We start from the raw sequence: 20703 nt of genomic DNA on the forward strand, positions 1-20703 counted from the left end.
CAATCTTGAAAAGGAAGAATAAAGCGTGAGGTATCACACTTCCGGATATCAAGTTATATTATAAGGCCATTGTACTCAAAACAGCATGGTACTGGCATAAGAACAGGCACATAGATCAATGGAACAGAACAGAAAACTCAGAAATAAACCCACAGCTCTATGGACAACTGATATTTGACAAAGAAGGTAAGGAAATACAATGGAGTAAAGACAGCCTCTTCAACAAATGGTGTTGGGAAATCTGAACAGCAACCTGCAAAAAAATGATACTAGACCACCAACTTACACCACTCACAAAAATAAACTCAAAATGGATAAAAGACTTAAATGTAAGCCTTGAAACCATAAAGTTCACATGTAGGGGCCGGCATATTTTATTTTGATGTCCTTTAGTGAATTGTGTTTTATCTCTTTTCTTTTTGAGTAGTCATACCATTTAAAAATTGTCAGCATAGGTGGAGAGAAGATGGCAGCGGAGTAGGCGGATGCACAGACACCCAGCTCTCAACACCAAACTGGAATACAAATCAATTTAGAAAAAATCAGCATGAAAAACCAACACTGAACTGCAAGAACAGCTCTCAAAAACCAAGGAGCAAAGAGGAAGCCACAATAATCCTGGTAAGGAGTGCCTGAATCTCCTCTGCTTACAGGAAGGGAAGGAGGGGGGTGAGGCTGAGAGCCCAGAGAGGATTTCACAGAGGAAAAAGAGCAGAAACTACTGCTCACAGCCACTTACCTGGCGACCAGGGAACAAGGTGGGTTGAAAAGACCAGCTTATCTCCCAAGTGGAAAAGACAGAGAGAGGGACAGACTGTGAGGGGCTAAGGTATGCAAGAAACAAAATAAAAAAGCTGACTCATTCGTGCTGGAGGCGGCCATAGCTGGGGGAGGGACTGAACCTTTCACAAAACAGAGCTGAAGTGCTTCCGGATCAGAGATCTCCGGACATCTATCCAGCTCCAATCAGCACAACAAGACACAGCTGAAAACAAGAAGTGGGGAGGAGGGGCAGTAACTCAGGTCTCCATGGAGATCTGAGATACACCTCCCCCTACTGAAGCTGAGAGAAAAAACCCTGCCCCCAGTGAGATTAGTTGGAGGAAGAGACCTTCAGCGTCTCAGGTTACACCCACAGCATTCCTGGATACAGTTTCAAGGAAGCCCCCTGCTGAGATCAGTTAACAAGACTATCACCTGTTAAGAAAACAAACAAATCAAGACTTCAAAGCTGCCCAAATCCAAAAGTGGATTACAAATAATAGCTGATACCAACCCACGAAGACCTAAAAATAACACAACTGAAAACTGGAGGCAGACAACACCAAGCCTAGACTCAATCAACTCTACAAATAAAAAAAAAAAGAAGAAGATGAGAAAACAAAGGAGTGCAATCCAAATGAAACCACAAGAGACACTTTCGAGAGATGAACTGAGTGATATGGAAATAATCAAACTTCCAGATGCGGAGTTCAAAATAATGATTGTAAGGATGCTTAGGGATCTTAGAACAACAATGGAGGGGGAGTTTGAAAACCTAAATAAAGAAATAGCAAGTATAAAAAAGAATCAGTTGGAGACGACAAATACAATATCAGAAATAAAGACCACAATGGAAGGAATTAAAAACAGGATAGATAGAGCAGAGGATCGAATCAGCGAGTTAGAAGACAACTGGAATGAAGGCATGAAAGCAGAGAAGAAAAGAGAAAAAAGACTCAAAAAGTCAGAGGAAACTCTTAGAGAGCTCTGTGACAACATGAAGAGAAATAACATCCGCATCATAGGGGTTCCTGAAGAAGAAGAAAAAGAACAAGGGATAGAGACTTTGTTCAATCATATCATAGCTGAAAACTTCCCTAAATTAATGCAAGAGAAACTCTCACAAATCCAAGTAGCACAGAGGACTCCATTAAAGAGAAACCCAAAGAAACCTACACCAAGACACATCATAATTAAAATACCAAAGCTAAGTGATAAAGAGAAAATATTAAAAGCTGCAAGAGAAAAAAAAGTTATCACCTACAAAGGAGCCCCCATAAGGATGACATCTGACTTCTCAACAGAAACACTTGAGGCCAGAAGGGAATGGCAAGAAATATTCAAAGTAATGCAGAACAAGAACCTACAACCAAGACTACTTTATCCAGCAAGGCTATCATTTAAAATTGAAGGAGAAATAAAAAGCTTCCCAGACAAAAAACAACTCAAGGAATTCATTACAACCAAACCAATGCTGCAGGAAATATTAAGGGGCCTGGTGTAAACAGATAAAGTGGGAAAAGAATACAGAAAAAAAAAAAGAAAAAGGAATACACCTTTAAAGAAGAAAATGGCAATAAACAACTACATATCAATAATAACCTTAAATGTAAATGGATTAAATGATCCAATCAAAAGACATAGGGTAGCTGCGTGGATAAGAAAACAGGACCCATACATATGTTGTCTACAAGAGACACACCTTAGAACAAAAGACACACACAGATTGAAGGTAAAAGGATGGAAAAAAAATGTTTCATGCAAATGGAAATGAAAAAAAAGCTGGGGTAGCAATACTTATATCAGACAAATTGGACTTTAAAACAAAGGATATAGTAAGAGATAAAGAAGGCCACTACATAATGATAAAGGGAGTAATCCAACAGGAAGATATAACTATTATAAATATCTATGCACCTAATATAGGAGCACCCAAATATATAAAGCAGACTTTGATGGATTTAAAGGGCGAGATCAACAGCAATACTATAATAGTAGGGGATTTCAATACCCCACTAACATCACTAGATAGATCCTCAAGAAAGAAAATTAACAAAGAAACAGCAGACTTATTGGAAACACTAGATCAACTCGATTTAATAGATATCTTCAGAACCTTTCACCCTAAAGCAGCAGAATATACATTCTTTTCAAGTGCTCATGGTACATTCTCTAGGATAGACCACATGTTAGGGCACAAAAGTGCTCTCAACAAATTTAAGAAGTCTGAAATCATATCAAGCACTTTCTCCGATCACAACGGCATGAAACTAGAAATGAATCACAGCAGAAAAGCTCAAAAATTCTCAAACACATGGAAACTAAATAGCAGGGTGTTAAATAATGAATGGATTAAGAATGAGATCAAAGAAGAAATAAAGAAATTCCTAGAAACGAATGACAATGAGCATACAACAACTCAAAATTTATGGGACACAGCGAAAGCAGTGCTGAGAGGGAAGTTCATAGCACTACAGGCACACTTTCAGAAGCTAGAAAAAGCTCAAATAAACAACTTAACCCTGCATCTAAAAGAATTAGAAAAAGAACAGCAAGTAAAGCCCAAATGTAGTAGAAGGAAGGAAATAATAAAGATCAGAGCAGAAATAAATGACATAGAGGCTAAAGAAACAATACAGAGGATCAATGAAACTAGGAGCTGGTTCTTTGAAAAGATAAACAAGATTGATGCACCTTTAAGTAGACTCACCAAGAAAAAGAGAGAGAGGACTCAAATAAATAAAATTAGAAATGAGAGAGGAGAAATAACAACTGACACAACAGAAATACAAAATATTGTAAGAAAATACTATGAAGAACTGTATGCCAAAAAACTAGACAACCTAGATGAAATGGACAAATTCCTTGAAACGTACAATCTTCCAAAAATCAATCTGGAAGAATCAGAAAACTTAAACAGACCAATTACACCAAAGGAGATCGAAACAGTTATCAAAAAACTCCCAACAAAGAAAAGTCCGGGGCCCGATGGCTTCACAACGGAATTCTACCAAATATTCAAAGAAGAACTAACTCCTATCCTTCTCAAACTATTTCAAAAAATTCAAGAGGAAGGAAGACTTCCAAACTCCTTTTATCAGGCGAGCATAATTCTGATTCCAAAACCAGGCAAAGACCACACAAAGAAAGAAAATTATAGGCCAATATCTCTGATGAATATAGATGCTAAAATCCTCAACAAAATATTAGCAAACCGGATCCAACAATATATGGAAAAAATCATACACCATGATCAAGTGGGATTTATTCTGGGGAGGCAAGGCTGGTACAATATTCGTAAATCAATCAATGTGATTCATCACATAAACAAAAAGAAGGAGAAAAACCATATGATAATTTCAATAGATGCAGAAAAAGCATTTGATAAAATCCAGCACCCATTCATGATCAAAACTCTCAGCAAAGTGGGAATACAGGGAACATACCTCAACATGATAAAAGCCATCTATGAGAAACCCACAGCCAACATCATACTCAATGGGCAAAAATTAAAAGCAATACCCTTAAGATCAGGAACAAGGCAGGGGTGCCCCCTTTCACCACTCTTATTTAACATAGTCCTGGAAGTCCTAGCCACAGCAATCAGACAAGAAGAAGAAATAAAAGGCATTCAAGTTGGAAAAGAAGAAGTAAAACTATCATTATTTGCAGATGATTTAATATTATATATAGAAAACCCTAAAGTCTCAGTCAAAAAACTACTGGACCTGATAAATAAATTCAGCAAAGTGGCAGGATATAAAATCAATACTCAGAAATCAGAAGCATTTTTATACACCAACAATGAACAGTCAGAAAGAGAAATTAAGGAAACAATCCCCTTCACAATTACAACCAAAAAAATAAAGTACCTAGGAGTAAACTTAACCAAGGAGACTAAAGACTTGTACTCGGAAAATTACAAACCATTGATAAAAGAAATCAAGGAAGATACTAACAAGTGGAAGCATATACCGTGCTCATGGTTAGGAAGAATAAACATCATTAAAATGTCTATATTACCCAAAGCAATTTATAAATTCAATGCAATACCAATTAAAATACCAATGACATACTTCAAAGATATAGAACACATATTCCAAAAATTTATATGGAACCAAAAAAGGACACGAATAGCCTCAGCAATCTTAAAAAAGAAGAATAAAGTGGGAGGTATCACACTTCCTGATATCAAGTTATACTATAAGGCCATTGTACTCAAAACAGCCTGGTACTGGCATAAGAACAGGCATATAGATCAATGGAATAGAACAGAGAACCCAGAAATAAACCCACAGTTCTATGGACAACTGATATTTGAGAAAAGAGGTAAGGAAATACAATGGAGTAAAGACAGCCTCTTTAACAAATGGTGTTGGGAAAATTGGACAGCTACCTGCAAAAAAATGAAACTAGATCACCAGCTTACACCACTCACAAAAATAAACTCAAAATGGATAAAAGACTTGAATGTAGGCCGTGAAACCATAAGCATCTTAGAAGAAAACATAGGCAGTAAGCTCTCCAACATCTCTCGGAGCAATATATTTGCTGATCTATCTCCACGGGGAAGTGAAATAAAAGACAGGATAAACAAATGGGACTATATCAAACTAAAAAGCTTTTGCACAGCTAAAGACAACAAGAACAGAATAAAAAGACAAACTACACAATGGGAGAACATATTTGACAATACGTCTGATAAGGGGTTAATAACCAAAATTTATAAAGAACTTGTAAAACTCAACACCAGGAAGACAAACAACCCAATCCAAAAATGGGCAAAAGAGATGAATAGACACTTCTCCAAAGAGGACATACAGATGGCCAATAGGCATATGAAAAAATGCTCAACATCACTAATCATTAGAGAAATGCAAATTAAAACCACAATGAGATATTACCTTACACCAGCCAGAATGGCGCTTATCAACAAAACAACACAGAATAAGTGCTGGCGAGGATGTGGAGAAAAGGGGACCCTCCTGCACTGCTGGTGGGAATGCAGACTGGTACAGCCACTGTGGAAAACAGTATGGAGATTCCTCAAAAAACTGAAAATCGAACCGCCTTTTGACCCAACTATCCCACTTTTAGGAATATACCCCAAGGACACCATAGAACGGCTCGAAAAGGAGAAATGCACCCGCATGTTTGTGGCAGCATTGTTCACAATAGCGAAGATCTGGAAACAGCCCAAGTGTCCGTCAGAGGACGAGTGGATTAAAAAACTTTGGTACATATATACTATGGAATACTACTCAGCCATAAGAAATGATGACATCGGATCATTTACAATAGCATGGATGGACCTTGATAACATTATACGGAGTGAAATAAGTAAATCAGAAAAAAAACTGAGATGAATCCATACATAGAAGGGACATAAAAATGAGACTCAGAGACATGAACAAGAATGTGATGGCAACAGGGGCGGGGGGGGTTGGGGGAGGGGGGAGGGGGTGAAGAAGGAGAGAGGGGTTAGGGGAGGGGAGGGGCACAAAGAAAACCAGATAGAAGGTGACAGAAGACAATTTAACTTTGCGGGAGGGGTATACAGCACAATCAAATGTCAAAATAATCTAGAGATATTTTCTCTCAACATATGTACCCTGATTTATCAATGTCACTGCATTAAATTTAATAAAAAAATATTAATATTAAAAAAAATTGTCAGAATAAAAATTTTAAGAACACAAAGGTTCAGCAGAAGTAGAATTATAATTGTGAGTATGCAAAACACAGTTTATTCTTGTATTATTATTATCATATTATTTTTCCATATGAGCAACTGTAAACCTACTTTTTTCCACCCCTGTCTTTATGTCCTTGATCATGAAACCTCCTTAGAATGGTGACACATTCCAAAATCAAGTCCAGATTTCACACCATATGAACAAAAAATATTGAGTATCTGATTGCTTCTTTCAATACATGTTCTTTTAGCTCCAATAAAAATAATAATAGATTTGGATTCTGATAACACTCAATTCTTCTACTTATTTTACTTTGCATTATTTGCTTTGTCAAGTTAACTGTTTTTCAGGCTTCTTAAGAAACACAATGTTGTTTTGTGTGCATGCTAATCATTTAATTAGATTAAATAATTTAACTGGCTACTTTTCTTTCTGCAGTTGCATTTTTAGATGAAAGGACAATAAGATCAAGTCCTCATGCTTAGAAAATAAAAAAATTTTCAACACCTCTAAAAACTGGGCTGAAAATATTTCTGAGACTATTTTCAGTTGTTTCTGAAAACACATCTTGTGTGATTATAATTCTGGACTTTAGATACAGAAAATTATTTTGTTAAAAGTTAAAATTACATGCCATTATTTTTAGGTCAATGATTTATTAACAATATCTTAAGCAGTTGAAGAAATTTTTGTTCATAGAAAATTGTGTGGGGATATTACACAGGATATGTTTCAATGGAGAAGTAATAAAAAAAATATTAGTAACTCAGAAGTTAAATCTTAACATCAAATTATTTTTCATTGGGGTCAAAAGCAGAAAACATGAGATGTACACAACAGTTTTTAAATGTACTGCATTTTTACTATAGGAACAATGTTGTATAGTGGATCTCAGAGCTGCCTAGTATGTGATGAGTCACTTTTTCTTGTTGCTTTCAAAATTCTCCTTGTGAACATTTGGCTGTTACATTATGATGTGTCTATTTTTGCCTTTTTAGATTTATCTTATTTGGAGTGAATTGGGTTTCTTGAATTTGTATGTCTATTTTCTTTCTCAAATTTGAGAAGTCTTTAGCAATGGTTCCTCAAATAAGGCCTCTGCCCTTTTCCTTTTATTTATCTTGTCTGGGATTCCAATAGTGTGCATGTTGTTCCATTTGATGGTGTCCCATAAGTTGTTTAGGCTTTCTTCATTTTTCTTCATTATTTTTCTTTTTGCTTCCTATCCTCAGTAAGTTCAAAAGTTCTGTCTTGAAGATTGCAAATTCTTTCTCTGGTCTGGTCAAGGGCGGTTAAGTCCCCCTAGTGGTTTTTCAACTCAGTTATTCTATTTTATTTTTTCTTGAGAGAGAAAGAGAGAGGACAGAGAAGGACAGACAGGGACAGACAGACAGGAGAGAGATGAGAAGCATCAATTCTTTGTTGCGGCACCTTAGTTTTTCATTGATTGCTTTCTCATATGTGCCCTGACTGGGGGGCTACAGCTGAGCCAGAGACCCAATAACTTTGGGTTCAAGCCAGCGACCTTGGGCTTACTTTAAGCCAGCAACTTTGGGCTCAAGCCAACGACCATGGGGACATGTTTATTGTCAAATGCTCAAGCCAGTGACTCCAACTCAAGCTGGAGAGTCTATGCTCAAGCTAGATAAGCCCATGCTCAAGACAATGATCTTGGGATTTCAAACCTTAACTCGGTTATTTTATTCTTTAGTCTTAGCATGGAGGTTTAGTTCTTCTTCATAGCTTCTATCACTGTTGATACTCTTATTTTGTTTCTATATCATTTTCCTGATTTCACTTACTTGTCCATCTGTTTTAACTAATTGAATATCTCTATGATGGTTATTTTAAACTCTGATAGTTTATATATCTTCATTTCTTCAGGATAAGTTTTTTGTTATTTTAATTTGTTCCTTTGAATGGCCTGTATTGTATTTCCTTTTTTATTTTTTTCCATCTTGTTATTATTTCTTGAGACTTTGGAGTTTGAAAAATCAACCAACCTACTGTCTTGGTCTTTGCTTCCTTGTTTTCCACAGGGAGGATTTTCTCCAGTCAGCTCTGCTGGATATTTTGAGCTCTTTCAAGCCTTTTCTGGGAATATGCTCTCTGGGCTCCTGTATATAATCTCCATATTGGAAAGATTTGTGAAGTCCTATGAAGGAACACCACCCAATGTTTGTGGTGTTGCAGTCTCTGGGGCACGGTGAACACCTTGGTTCTCAGTGGACCCATTCCTGGCAGTGCTGAGATTCAGACAAGACAGAAACCAGAGCCCAAGGCAGCCTCCCAAAAGTTCAGAAAATGGTCTGTTCCACTCTTTTTTTCTACCCAGAGTGAAGTTGGAAGTTGATGTTTTCATCCCCAGTCATGTTGGAGGGACTCCTAAAAAAAGGTGCCTTGAATTTTTCCACCAGGTTTTATGTGGTTAGCTTTGTGCTTGTCTGGGAGAAGGGAACATCTTAACTGGTTTCTGGGTTTCTAACAAAGCAATTAGTTTATGTAAAGTTAATCTGTTTCTCAGAAGGGAAGCAGGGTCTGGAGCTTCCTACACCAACATTCTGCTTGCTTTTTTCCTTGCTGAACATACCGTATTTCCCCATGTATAAGATGCTTCCATGTATAAAACGTACCGTAATTTGGGGGCCCAAAATTTGAAAAAAATATTTATTGCATAAAGTTATTGAACTCAAGTTTTATTCATCATAAAGTTCATAGCAAATCCTCATCATGTCAAAACTCCCATCCATTAGCTTGTCCTTCTCTGTGTCTGATGACGAATCACTGTCTTCATATATTGCCTCATTCTCAGTTCCATCTATGGCATTTGAAATGCCACACTTCTTAAATGAAAATCTGCAACCACTGTATAAGACACACCTAGTATTTAGACCTCAAAGTTTTGAAAAAGTGTGTGTCTTATACATGGGGAGGTAAGATATTTAATAAGGTTGTTTTGTATTCTTTGCCCATTGATTCATACTTCCACTTTTCAGGGTTGGTTTCTGTAGATTTGCTTTTGTCCCTCTGATTAGGCCATTTTCTCATGTTTCTTCATGGTCTTTGTAAGTTTGTGTTCATACCTGCACATTTGAAAAAACAACCACCTCTCCCAGTCTTTATGGACTATGTTTGTAGAGGGAAAGACCCTGACTAGTCAGTCCAGCTAGAGATTTGGAGCCTCTCCAATCTTTTCTTTGGATGTATCTTATCTGATTTGGGTATGTACATTCCCATTTAGAGGAATTTTGAATAATCTCTTGCTCTCTCTAGTATCTGCTGTATCATCTGTCCTTTAAAGCAGAGATTTTTAACTGGTGTGGTGCAAGAATTTTTAATACATGCAATACCTGACTTTTTTTTTTGTATTTTTTTGAAGTTGGAAACAGGGAGGCAGTCAGACAGACTCCTGCATGCACCTGACTGGGATCCACCCGGCATGCCCACCAGGAGGCGATGCTCTGCCCATCTGGGGCATCGCTCTGTTGCAACCAGAGCCATTCTAGCACCTGAGGCACAGGCCATAGAGCCATCTCCAGTGCCCAGGCCAACTTTGCTCCAATGGAGCCTTGGCTGTGGAAGGGGAAAAGAGAGACAGAGAGGAAGGAGAGGGGGAGGGATGGAGAAGCAGATGGGCGCTTCTCCTGTGTGCCCTGGCCGGGAATCATACCTGGGACTCCTGCATGCCAGGCTGATGCTCTACCACTGAGCCAAATGGCCAGGGCTATACCTGACTATTTAGTCATGGGCACTGCCAACACAACAATAGCTGTCTGGTGCAAATGCTTTGTCTTGAACCATAAATATATAGGTCATATAATAAGGTTGCATTTTATTAGTTAATTCTTGGTATCAGAAATCCTCATATCTAAGTATAGGCACCTGATTTTTTTTAAAAGGTCATTTTGGAGCAAAAAGTTACTACTATTGCTATTTTTATTTTTAGTAAATCAATCAAAATTATACCTATTTGGGGGGGGTTTCAGATTATCAAAAACTATAATGTACTTTTTGGTGTGCAGCAGAAATTTAATAATTAGTTTATGTGTGCCATGAGATGAACAAGGTAGAAAACCACTGCCCTAAAGCATAGCAGCATGCCACCAGTTCCTTTTTATTCTCAGTAGCCCTCAGGTAGCTGGAGCACTCCAGATCCTGCCCGTGAGCAGAGAGTTGAGGAAGAATCCCATCCATCTGGCAGCCTGTGGAAAAGCAGAACATTGGATGCAGGCAGCTGTTCTCTCCCCATGAGGGAGAGGTGGCTGGGCTATGTTGTCCCGTTTCCTCATAGTGAGCATTCTGGAGAAGCAGTAGGTCCCATGCCTTTACTGTTCTCAGAGTCCACCAGGCATCCAGGCATGGAAATAGTGTGCACTCTGTGTGTACATTTTAGGAAAACAGAACATAATAAAGCATATGTAATGTGTAATTATATTCTTATAAACATCAACTAAATCTTTTTCTATATTCTTCCAAGGTTTTAATTCAGAAGCAAGTAGCTTTTGTATGTTTTAGCCAAATTGACTAGTTTAGAGTTAACAGAACTTGTTTCTGATGGTCATTAAAATGGAGCACATTCCATGTCAGCAAAGGTTTTGAAAGTTAGGAATTGTAGTAGAAGCATGACATTTTTTGCGAGTCATCATTATTTATTTAAACATTTTCCTACGATCATTCAAGTTGCATAAAATATCTTACATGCTCAATTTTGAATACTTAATACATAAACACTTAATTATTGACCTGATTATTTTCTTAAGAAAATTCTTAGAATAAGAGGTATTTTTTCATTATAAATATATTCTATCATTCTTGACATGTGCTGTAAATTAATGTTTTGTAAAAAATCTAATAACTTTTTGTACTCTTGGCTTAGGCTTTTATTAGGCTTTAAGCTTATACAAAATACTAGTGTGCAGGAGCATCGTGTACTATACAGTGTGTCCGTAAAGTCATGGTGCACTTTTGACCGGTCACAGGAAAGCAACAAAAGACATTAGAAATGTGAAATCTGCACCAAATAAAAGGAAAACTCTCCCAGTTTCATACCTATTCAATGCAGTTCGATGTGGGTTCATGCACAGATTTTTTTAGGGCTTCTTAGGTAGCTAGCCCATATAGCCTTTACAGACCTGTCACTGACAGATGGCCTACCAGAACAGGGTTTCTCCACCAAACTGCCAGTTTCCTTCAACTGCTTATCCCACCGAGTAATGTTATTCCTATGTGGTGGTGCTTCGTTATAAACGCGCCGATATTCATGTTGCACTTTGGTCACGGATTCGAATTTAGCGAGCCACAGAACACACTGAACTTTCCTCTGTACCGTCCACATCTTGACTGACATGGCCGTGGGCTGCTCCACTGTATACACGGTGTTACATCATCATCTGCACATGTACATATGCTACCACATGATCCTACAGAAACTGGGAGGGTTTTCCTTTTATCTGGTGCAGATTTACATTTCTATCGTCTTTTGTTGCTTTCCTGTGACCGGTCAAAAGTGCACCGTGACTTTACGGACACACTGTATAATAGAGGTAGTCATCAGTGGGGGAAAGGTTAATTAATTTTTTTTTTCAAATAAAAAGTGTTAGGAAATGATCTACACACGTGAGAACAAGTTACATTTGATATTTAAGTTGATGTGGTATTAAGTTATTAAGTTAAAAATGGATTAGTTATTAAGTGAAAAAATAGAAATAACAATAGGAAGGCTATATCTGTATACAATTGATTTTGAGTTTTAATATGTAACAGTAATGAAAACAGGAGAACAATAGTTTCAGAATAATCAACAAATAATATCATAAAAGAGGATCAATGTAAAAGAGTTCACAAAATCTAATAAGAAAATCATTAATATTCCACATTTAAAAATGGAAATGAGATTTAGCATCTCTTTTTAAGGTTGTTTTGAAAAATGCTAAAATAGTAAAGTCAACAGCTTTCACACTTTTTTGACAAATTATTGTGCACATCATTGAAGGCTGGATTATCAGTAGGTGTCCTGATGTGTAATTTTTGAATAGACAATATATAGAGTTATTGGGCTAATTTGCATGTAAGTAACGAATGTTCTAAAGACATACAATACATCTTTATGCAAACAGTTTACCTATACTGGTCCAGTTCAAGTAAAAATATACCAAGTGGAATATGTCCTGAATCATAATTAATTATTGTGACTTTAATAAGGAAAATCATTATCTCAAATAATAAATGAATTTGATTATCATGTATACTAGGTACCATTGATAAATGCAACCTTCTCTCTGTGTACTTTTTGGGCCAGTCCATTTAGTATGTGATTATTCATCTATGAAAAAATACTGCATAAGTAATTGAACCAAAATTAATGCAGATGGTTAGGTAGGGCCGGAATGAAGTAACTAATCAGCATATCATTGTTAAATGGACAATTACTATGATTAGCTAGAATTTATGATGAAAATATATGATTGTTAGGTGAAAACTTAGAAACTTTTCTACACAAAGATGAAAATCATTTTCTTCTACTAACTTACTGCGGGTGCTATTTATAAAGCACTGCTTCTTGCAGATTGAGTTAGGTGATCTTCTTGGTCCTTTATAGAACCCTGGGAGATAAAGTCATTTTGCCATTTCAACAGAAAATAGAATTCTGAGTCTGCATGTCAGGATAAACATAAGTGCTTACTTTTCTTAATACACAATATGTTACTGAAGTGAAATATATACTCTTGCCTACCTATCTAACCTACCATCCTTCTATATATGTGTGTATCAAGACAATCAGAAACACTTTTAAAAGATGTTAAACATACAATTCCTGTGGGGTTTTTTGTTTGGTTTGTTTTTACTGACATCTAGTCAATCACTGGTATTGTCATCTGAGTTCTTTGATGATCAACTTTTCCGGCACAGAAAGAAGTTCTCAGTGGATCAACCACCTGACACAAATTTGCTCAATAAAAATCTTGAGTAACCCACTGCAACCACAAGGGTAGGGGGGACACAACTGCATATATTCTACTGAGAGCTCAGAGTAGCTTCATATGTGTGGGGAATCTTTGAAGCCTAGGATGAATGCTAATTCATTTAGAAATAATTTGTTTCCTTTTTTTTCCTTAAGCCCTCTGAGCTGTAAAAATACAGTTTGATGAGTAGGGAAAAACAAAAAGCTATGGTACATTTACACAATGGAATACTACTCAGCTATAAAAAGAAGAAGGAACTTTTACCTTTGGCGACAGCATGGATGGACCTGGAGAGCATTGTACTAGGTGAAATAAGCCAGTCAGAGAAAGACAAGTACCATATGACTTCACTTATATGTAGAATGTAATAAAATGAACTAACAAGCAGAATAGAGACAGACCCATGGATACAGGGAACAGACTGACATCTGTCAGAGGGGAGGGAATAGGGGACTGGCTGAAAAATGAAGGGATTAAGAAAAATAATAATAAAACAAAATGTGGCACCTCCCTGGTGGTGTGGATTTTAGCCCCAATACCAGGAGCTAAGGTTAGTAATTTTCAGAGATATCCTCCATTTTTGCTCCACTTCACTGAGCCCCACAACTAAGAGTGGGGTATCTCTCCAGACTCTCTGTGAGGTAGCTTGTCTAGCTCACCCTTGAGAGCATTGCCCTTTGGGGCTTGATGAGGGTGCTTGTCCACCTCTGGTCTCTCAAGCTGATTTTGCTACTCACTTGTTACAGAACTTTCTCACCCTGTGGCTGTGCATTTACTTTTATTCCTGCTTCTTGAGATTTTTTTTTTGTCTTTCACCACCTCAGATATTGCACAATATTTTATCCAGAGTTTCATAAAAATTAAAGTCACCATATCCTGAGCTTCCTCTTGTGCTTAGTTTAGGGGAATTGCCATTTAATTATGAGCTCTAGCATTCACTTAACAAATATGTATTGAGTGACCCCTATGCAGATACACAAGTGAACAGGAAGTAAAGACAAGGGTCCTTATCTCCATGGAGCTAAGGGATGTAATTACACAGTGAGCAGAGGATGTAAGTCAACAAGCTAGACAGTGTGTTGGATAGTCACAAAGTCATGGAAAAGGAGCAGAGTGGGGCATGTGCCCGGAAGAGCAGGGAAGTGGGAAGTTGGGGTTGATCTCACTGAGGAAAAACGTGAGCAATGATTTGAAGCTGGTGAGACAGGGTTGGTAAGGGTGTGGTGTTCTTGGACCTGGTGCTGGGTATCCAGGCTGGGTGACCACTCCCTCTGCCCTGACCTGGGAACGGTTCTGAGTTCTATCATTTGTCTAGCTTAGACACTGAGGGGGTGGGGGGAGTGTGGGCTGAGAGGGGAGGAGAGAGGAGAACGAGGGGCTTCAACACCAGGTCCAACCTTTCTGCATCGTCTTGCTGTTCAGTGAGTCACACACTCTTATCTCCCATGACATCATTCTACAAATGTATTACTTTGGTAAATTCTTTACTTGGAGTAGTTTCTGAGACATGTTTACAATTTAAAATTTCTTCCATTCTTTCTTTTTCTGGATTTCTTTTGTTAATCACTGATTTGTGTATCACTGTTTTTTCCAAATCAAAAATTTTTGAGATTAGAGAAATGTCTATTTTTTTTATGTCTTAGGCAAAGTGACAATTGCTTAATATCCATGAGGATTTTACATATAGAATTCATTGCAAGAAAGACCTATTTTAATGTGCCATGAATAAAAAATTAGGTCATTAATCAATGATCAATTTCTTTCATATGCATTTCTATTTAAGATTTGTCTCTACTTAGCCATAAACCTATTGATCTGCAGATCACTACATATTTTTTAATAACAAAGAAGTACTGTTTAATACCGATTAAAATTTATTTAGTACAGACCCTTACAGAAATGGTCAATGCAAACTTCTTTTTAATCAAGATCTTTCTTAACAACATTATATAAGCAAACTAAATCCATCCATAAAGAAAACAATTCAGCAAAACTTTCTCAAATAGGAAATAAAGTAGCATTCCCCGGTCCTCTTCTTGTCACCATTCTTTTTCTAGAGGTCGTGTTTTTTTTTGTTTTTGTTTTTTTTTACGTGGAGAACTGGTGCTCATTCAACTAGCTCATGTCCTGCTTGAAGCTGCATCCATCTTACTGGTCTAGATACACTTCTGCTCCCAAACTGTGATTTGCTCTTTTAGACTAATGGTCTGGATTTCCTCTTAATTAAAAAAATGTCCTTTAACTGTCTTTCTAATTGCTCGTTTCCATTGAAACTGGGATCTGTATTGTCCCAGTGTGGATGCTAATACCCAGGATGGAATTATCCTACTCATCATGACTTCTAATGGAATTGAAAATTGGAATAAAATAGTTTTATTAGACTTGTGACTGATTCTTGCCATATAATGAACAAATGATAATCAGTTTCTGTGAATCCTTGTTTTTTTCTTCTTATTATTATTTACCTTTGGGCAAAGTCAGTTTTGTTCTTCTCAAAAGGGTCTAAGCTCTTAGGTTTTAGGATATGGGTCTGCGGTTTATGGGGTTTTTTTTGGTTTTTTTTTACAGAGACAGAGAGAGTCAGAGAGAGGGATACATAAGGACAGACAAACAGGAACAGAGAGATGAGAAGCATCAATCATTAGTTTTTTGTTGCGACACCTTAGTTGTTCATTGATTGCTTTCTCATATGTGTCTTAACCATGGGCCTTCAGCAGACCGAGTAACCCCTTGCTTGAGCCAGCGACCTTGGGTCCAAGGTGGTGAGCCCGCACTCAAGTTGGCAACCTTGGGGTCTCGAACCTGTGTCTTCCGCATCCCTGTCCGATGCTCTATCCACTGAACCACTGCCTGGTCAGGCTGGGTCTGCATTTTGATGGGATTTTTTAAAACTTACAGAAAAAAAAGAGCAACTCTTGATATTCCTGAGAATCCTTGTTTCCTTCTTCCTACTATTTACCTTTAGGATAAAATCAAGTTGTTTCTTCTCACAATTTTTTAGTGTATGGGTCTGAGTTTCGATGGGGCTCTCTGAAGCCTAATTTTCAAATATGAATCAACTTTATTTCCTGAACAGTAATGAATACGGCCTTTAAATAATAATGAATAAAATTTCATCTGTGTAGTCCATGACTAAATCTTTTCAGTTAACGTTGTGTTATAATCCTTTGGGTCTTTCTATGTTGTCTGCCATTTTTTATGTCACCTGAAATAAAGGGTGAAGAAATGCCATCTCTGGGGGAAGTTGTTGGGGACAGGAAACATGAACAGGGGCTGAATCAGTAAAATTAAGAAGCACATTGAGGGGTTGTTAGGTCTGTCACAGGTCATAGGTATGACTTTTTTCGAGTCAACAGTAATATTTAGAATCCTGCATTAAACTGTGGTGATACACATTTTTGGTAATGTCCCTAAACTCTGAGTTCTGCAGAACTGTCCTCATTAAGACAGACGTTTGTGGTGGTGATAGAAAGATCTGGGAGAATCCCTTGTAGAATGAGATGGCCTCCTTGTAGGCTTGGCTGGGGTGGTTTGGCTTTGCCCTTGTAGCCTGACCTTGAACACACAGTCCTTGCTCTTCTTGAGATTATGGTGCTTCCTTGGGGCCTATGAAGGGTTTGGATTTCAAGAAAAGACTCAGAGCAGTGCAGTGTAAGAAGAAAAGGATTCTTTAGTGTCTGTCTAGTGTGTCCTTTCCTCACCTGAAACGCGGCCAGTATGCCCCATGCCTTCCGTGACGTCCTGTTGATTGGCAGAAAGAAGGAAAGTGGTCCCTATGATCACTTCACCTTTTGATAGAGCAGCACTCTTCACTTTGACAAGTTGATCTATGGGAAAATTTTCCTCGTCTGTGCAGTTTACACACATATCTGCAGACATAGTGTGTTTGATAACTTAAGATAACTTTGCAATGTTGTTTGGTTTTAAGAAACATAGTATAAGACAATATAAGTGTTACCATAACAACGTATTTAAGCAAAATACATAATTGCTTACAGTAGAATAACCCTTTTGATTTTTGTATTATAAACTTGGAGCTCTGAACTGTATATGAGGAAAGGGAAATAGCAGTCTCATGAACATGTCCTTCAAACCACTGAGATGCTACTTGATTTATCTTAAAGTATTTTTCCAGTGTTTGCTGGTATTTTATTTATTTATTTAATATTTATTTATTTTTTCTTTTTTGCTTATGGTAAATTATGTTACCAATATTTACCTTGTTCTTTATAATTTTAAAGAGCTATGCTATTCTCTTAGCTTATTATTTTAATAACATCGATAATTTTTCTCATGTTGATATATACTTTTATATAATATGAAATAAATACTTTTGAATATTCAAAAATTTTATGTTTTAATCCTCTACTTAAAAAGTCATGGGAGGCCCTGGCTAGTTGGCTCAGTGGTAGAGCATTGGCCTGGCGTGTGGAAGTCCTAGGTTTGATTCCTGGTCGGGGCACATAGAAGTGCCCATCTGGTTCTCCACCCTCCCCCCTCTCCATTTCTCTCTTCCCCTCCCACAGCCAAGGTTCCACTGGAAACTTGGCCTGGGCAATGGGGATGGCTCCATGGCCTCTGCCTCTGGCGCTAGAATGGCTCCAGTTGCAACCGGAGCAATGCCCCCAATGGGCAGAACATCACCCTCTAGCAGGCTTGCCAGGTGGATCCTGGTCAGGAGCATGCAGGAATCTGTCTGACTACCTCCCTGCTTCTAACTTCAGAAAAAAAAAAAATTTCTTTCATGGGAAAGAAATGTATGTGTCTTTATATTTGTTATTGCTATTATGTTTAAGGTGTTTAGAAAAAATATTCTTCAAAATGAACAAAATACAAAGTCAATTTGAAATAGAAATTTTGACTTAATATGTCTAGCTGATTTTATTTAAATTAAATTATGTTGATAACTTAAAATGTTATGCAGATCAGGATTTTTTATTTTAATTGCTATTTAATATGTATATTGGTAGTTATACAGGTATTGTCCATTCACCTTCAAGTATATCTTGGTCTTAGGGTGATTTACAAAGTTGAACAAAAGATAATGATATTAACAGCATGATGCCAAGTACTTTATATGCACTTAATTATCTCACGTTGAGTATAGAATGGTATGCCTAACTTTACCATATTCAAGGTGAAAAGCCAGAAGCTCAGAGAATTGATATAATACATCTAGGGTCACATAGGAAGTGGGAGAGCAGGGTTGGAAACCAGTCCAGTGTGGCCTCAACGACCTTGCTTTAAACCCTGCTTGGGTTAGCAGAGAGCTAGGGTGGACCTGAGCTCAGGCTCTAGGGACTGTTAAATATGTGAGGATTTTGTGAGCCAGTCAGTAAACCATGGACAGTTTGAAATTACCAATGGTAGAAATATTTACACTGTGAAGATCTACAAATGTCATAAATTGGGGTTTGCCCAACACATGTCTGCCTCTTTTTCATCAGTTTACTGCACACCACTGCCTCTACTGTGAACGTCTCATCAATATTTACTTTTACACAGACATGAGATCTAGACTTCTCTCATACATCAAGTACTGCCTATAAACTGGCATCCATTAAGAAATTTACCATTTACAGTTATTGATTAAATGTCACTTTTATTGTCATAATAGCTCAAATAATTTCTTATAGAGACAATGTATGAAATCATGAATTATGTCTTTTGTTTTCAGTGATGGTGGAAAGTGGAAATATAATTTCTTTCGTGGCTTATATTAATTCTGGACATTGTAACATTTATAGAAACATTGTAGGGCTCATGAAAGTACAGTCAAAAAAAGTGGTAAGTTTTAAATTTATGTATTCTCTTAATCCATTAACAATCTGATGAATAGAGCATGGTGAACATCCTTCCATGTGCTTATTGGACATTTATTTGTTTGTTTTCTTTTGTGAAATTTCTTTTCAATTTTTTAACTATTTATTGTTGGTTGTTTTTTTTTCTTCTCACTGAGCTCTCAGATACCAGAATGTAAAATACATTGCAAGATATATTGAGTTGTGACCAATATACCAATGACTAATGTGCTTAATGACCGATAAGCCCGTGAAAAGATGCTTAATGTTGTTATTTATCAGAGAAATGCCAATTAAAATCACAAGGTATCACTGTAAGCATATCAGATAGGCTAAAACACACTTAACACATGACCCAGAAATTTCATTCTAGATATTTACTCAAGAAAATGAAATTACATGCCTACACAAAGATCTACATGAATATTTATGTGATATAAGAGTGGTTTAATTCAACATCACTTATCTGTATCTCTTAACAGAAAAAAATTAAAAGACTTGTTTATATGGGTCAACTAAAGAAGCAAGAGTCTTTTGGCGAAATTAGCGTTCTTCTTCAGGTTCCTTTCACGTGCACAGTGATCACCGGAGAGCAGGTTGAGATGGCCATCATTGAAGATAAGGACATATTTGGTAAATACAGACATGCTTTTATTTTAACTGGTATACCATTTTATCTGTTGAATTTTGACAAGAGGGGGCATATGTCACAGACACATTGGGACACTTGAGTAAGTGTAGGTGCATGTATGTTATTTACAGAGATGACATGTCTATAGATAGCCTCTTTGTAACTTCATATTCTATCTGATTTAATTGTGCTACTTTAGAATATATTAGAAATATTTCAAAAGACTGTTTCAAATTACTGAAATATCTCTTCCAAGTGACTCTTCATAGCAACATTCTCTCTTTTTCTGGAATACCTTTGTTTTTTATCTCTAAAATGATTGCTTCTGTGCTCCGGTTCAGGTCAAATATGTATAAATACTATCCTCCAATGTGCAGTCTAGATCAAGTGTATATGAAAGTCTATGATTAAAGCCTTCTATTTAATGCTTTATCTGAAATTTTAGAATTCGGCTAATATTAAAAGAACAATGATGCGTGTTTGGTCCTCAAATGTTATAAACACTGAAATGAGATATACACTTCAGTATAATGGATAAATGAATAGGGGTTAATAAGTCAAAACATAATAGATTAATAAAGAAGAAACAATTTTATGTGCAATAAAACTGAAAATGTCAAACATTGAGTAAGGGACAAATAAAAGAGGAAAAACTAATATAAATTAACATGGGTGAGATATTTGCTTTGAATACATGCAATTAGAAATATATATATTCAGGATTATCATGTATGACTTGACTGAATTTCCTTATCCTGAATTTCAGGTATTTTGTGTGTGGGGGGAGTGGGAGGAGGTTGTCTCTTAGAGAATATGCATAACTCGGATTTGGCTTAGCTTCAAATTTGTGT

General features: G+C 36.9%; 1 protein-coding gene across 1 annotated transcript in view; it reads left to right on the forward strand.

The window, feature by feature from the left end:
• The window catches only part of CNBD1 (cyclic nucleotide binding domain containing 1), a 261946-nt gene extending 241638 nt beyond the window's left edge, over positions 1–20308 (forward strand). Inside the window, exons 11-13 of the mRNA XM_066266437.1 lie at positions 19098–19207; positions 19704–19854; positions 20298–20308. Coding sequence (XP_066122534.1) covers positions 19098–19207; positions 19704–19854; positions 20298–20308 — 272 coding nt within the window. The remainder of the gene's footprint in view (positions 1–19097; positions 19208–19703; positions 19855–20297) is intronic.
• Positions 20309–20703: the final 395 nt, after the last annotated feature.

The sequence above is a fragment of the Saccopteryx bilineata genome, chromosome 3, assembly GCF_036850765.1.
Source record: "Saccopteryx bilineata isolate mSacBil1 chromosome 3, mSacBil1_pri_phased_curated, whole genome shotgun sequence".
NCBI lineage: Eukaryota > Metazoa > Chordata > Mammalia > Chiroptera > Emballonuridae > Saccopteryx > Saccopteryx bilineata.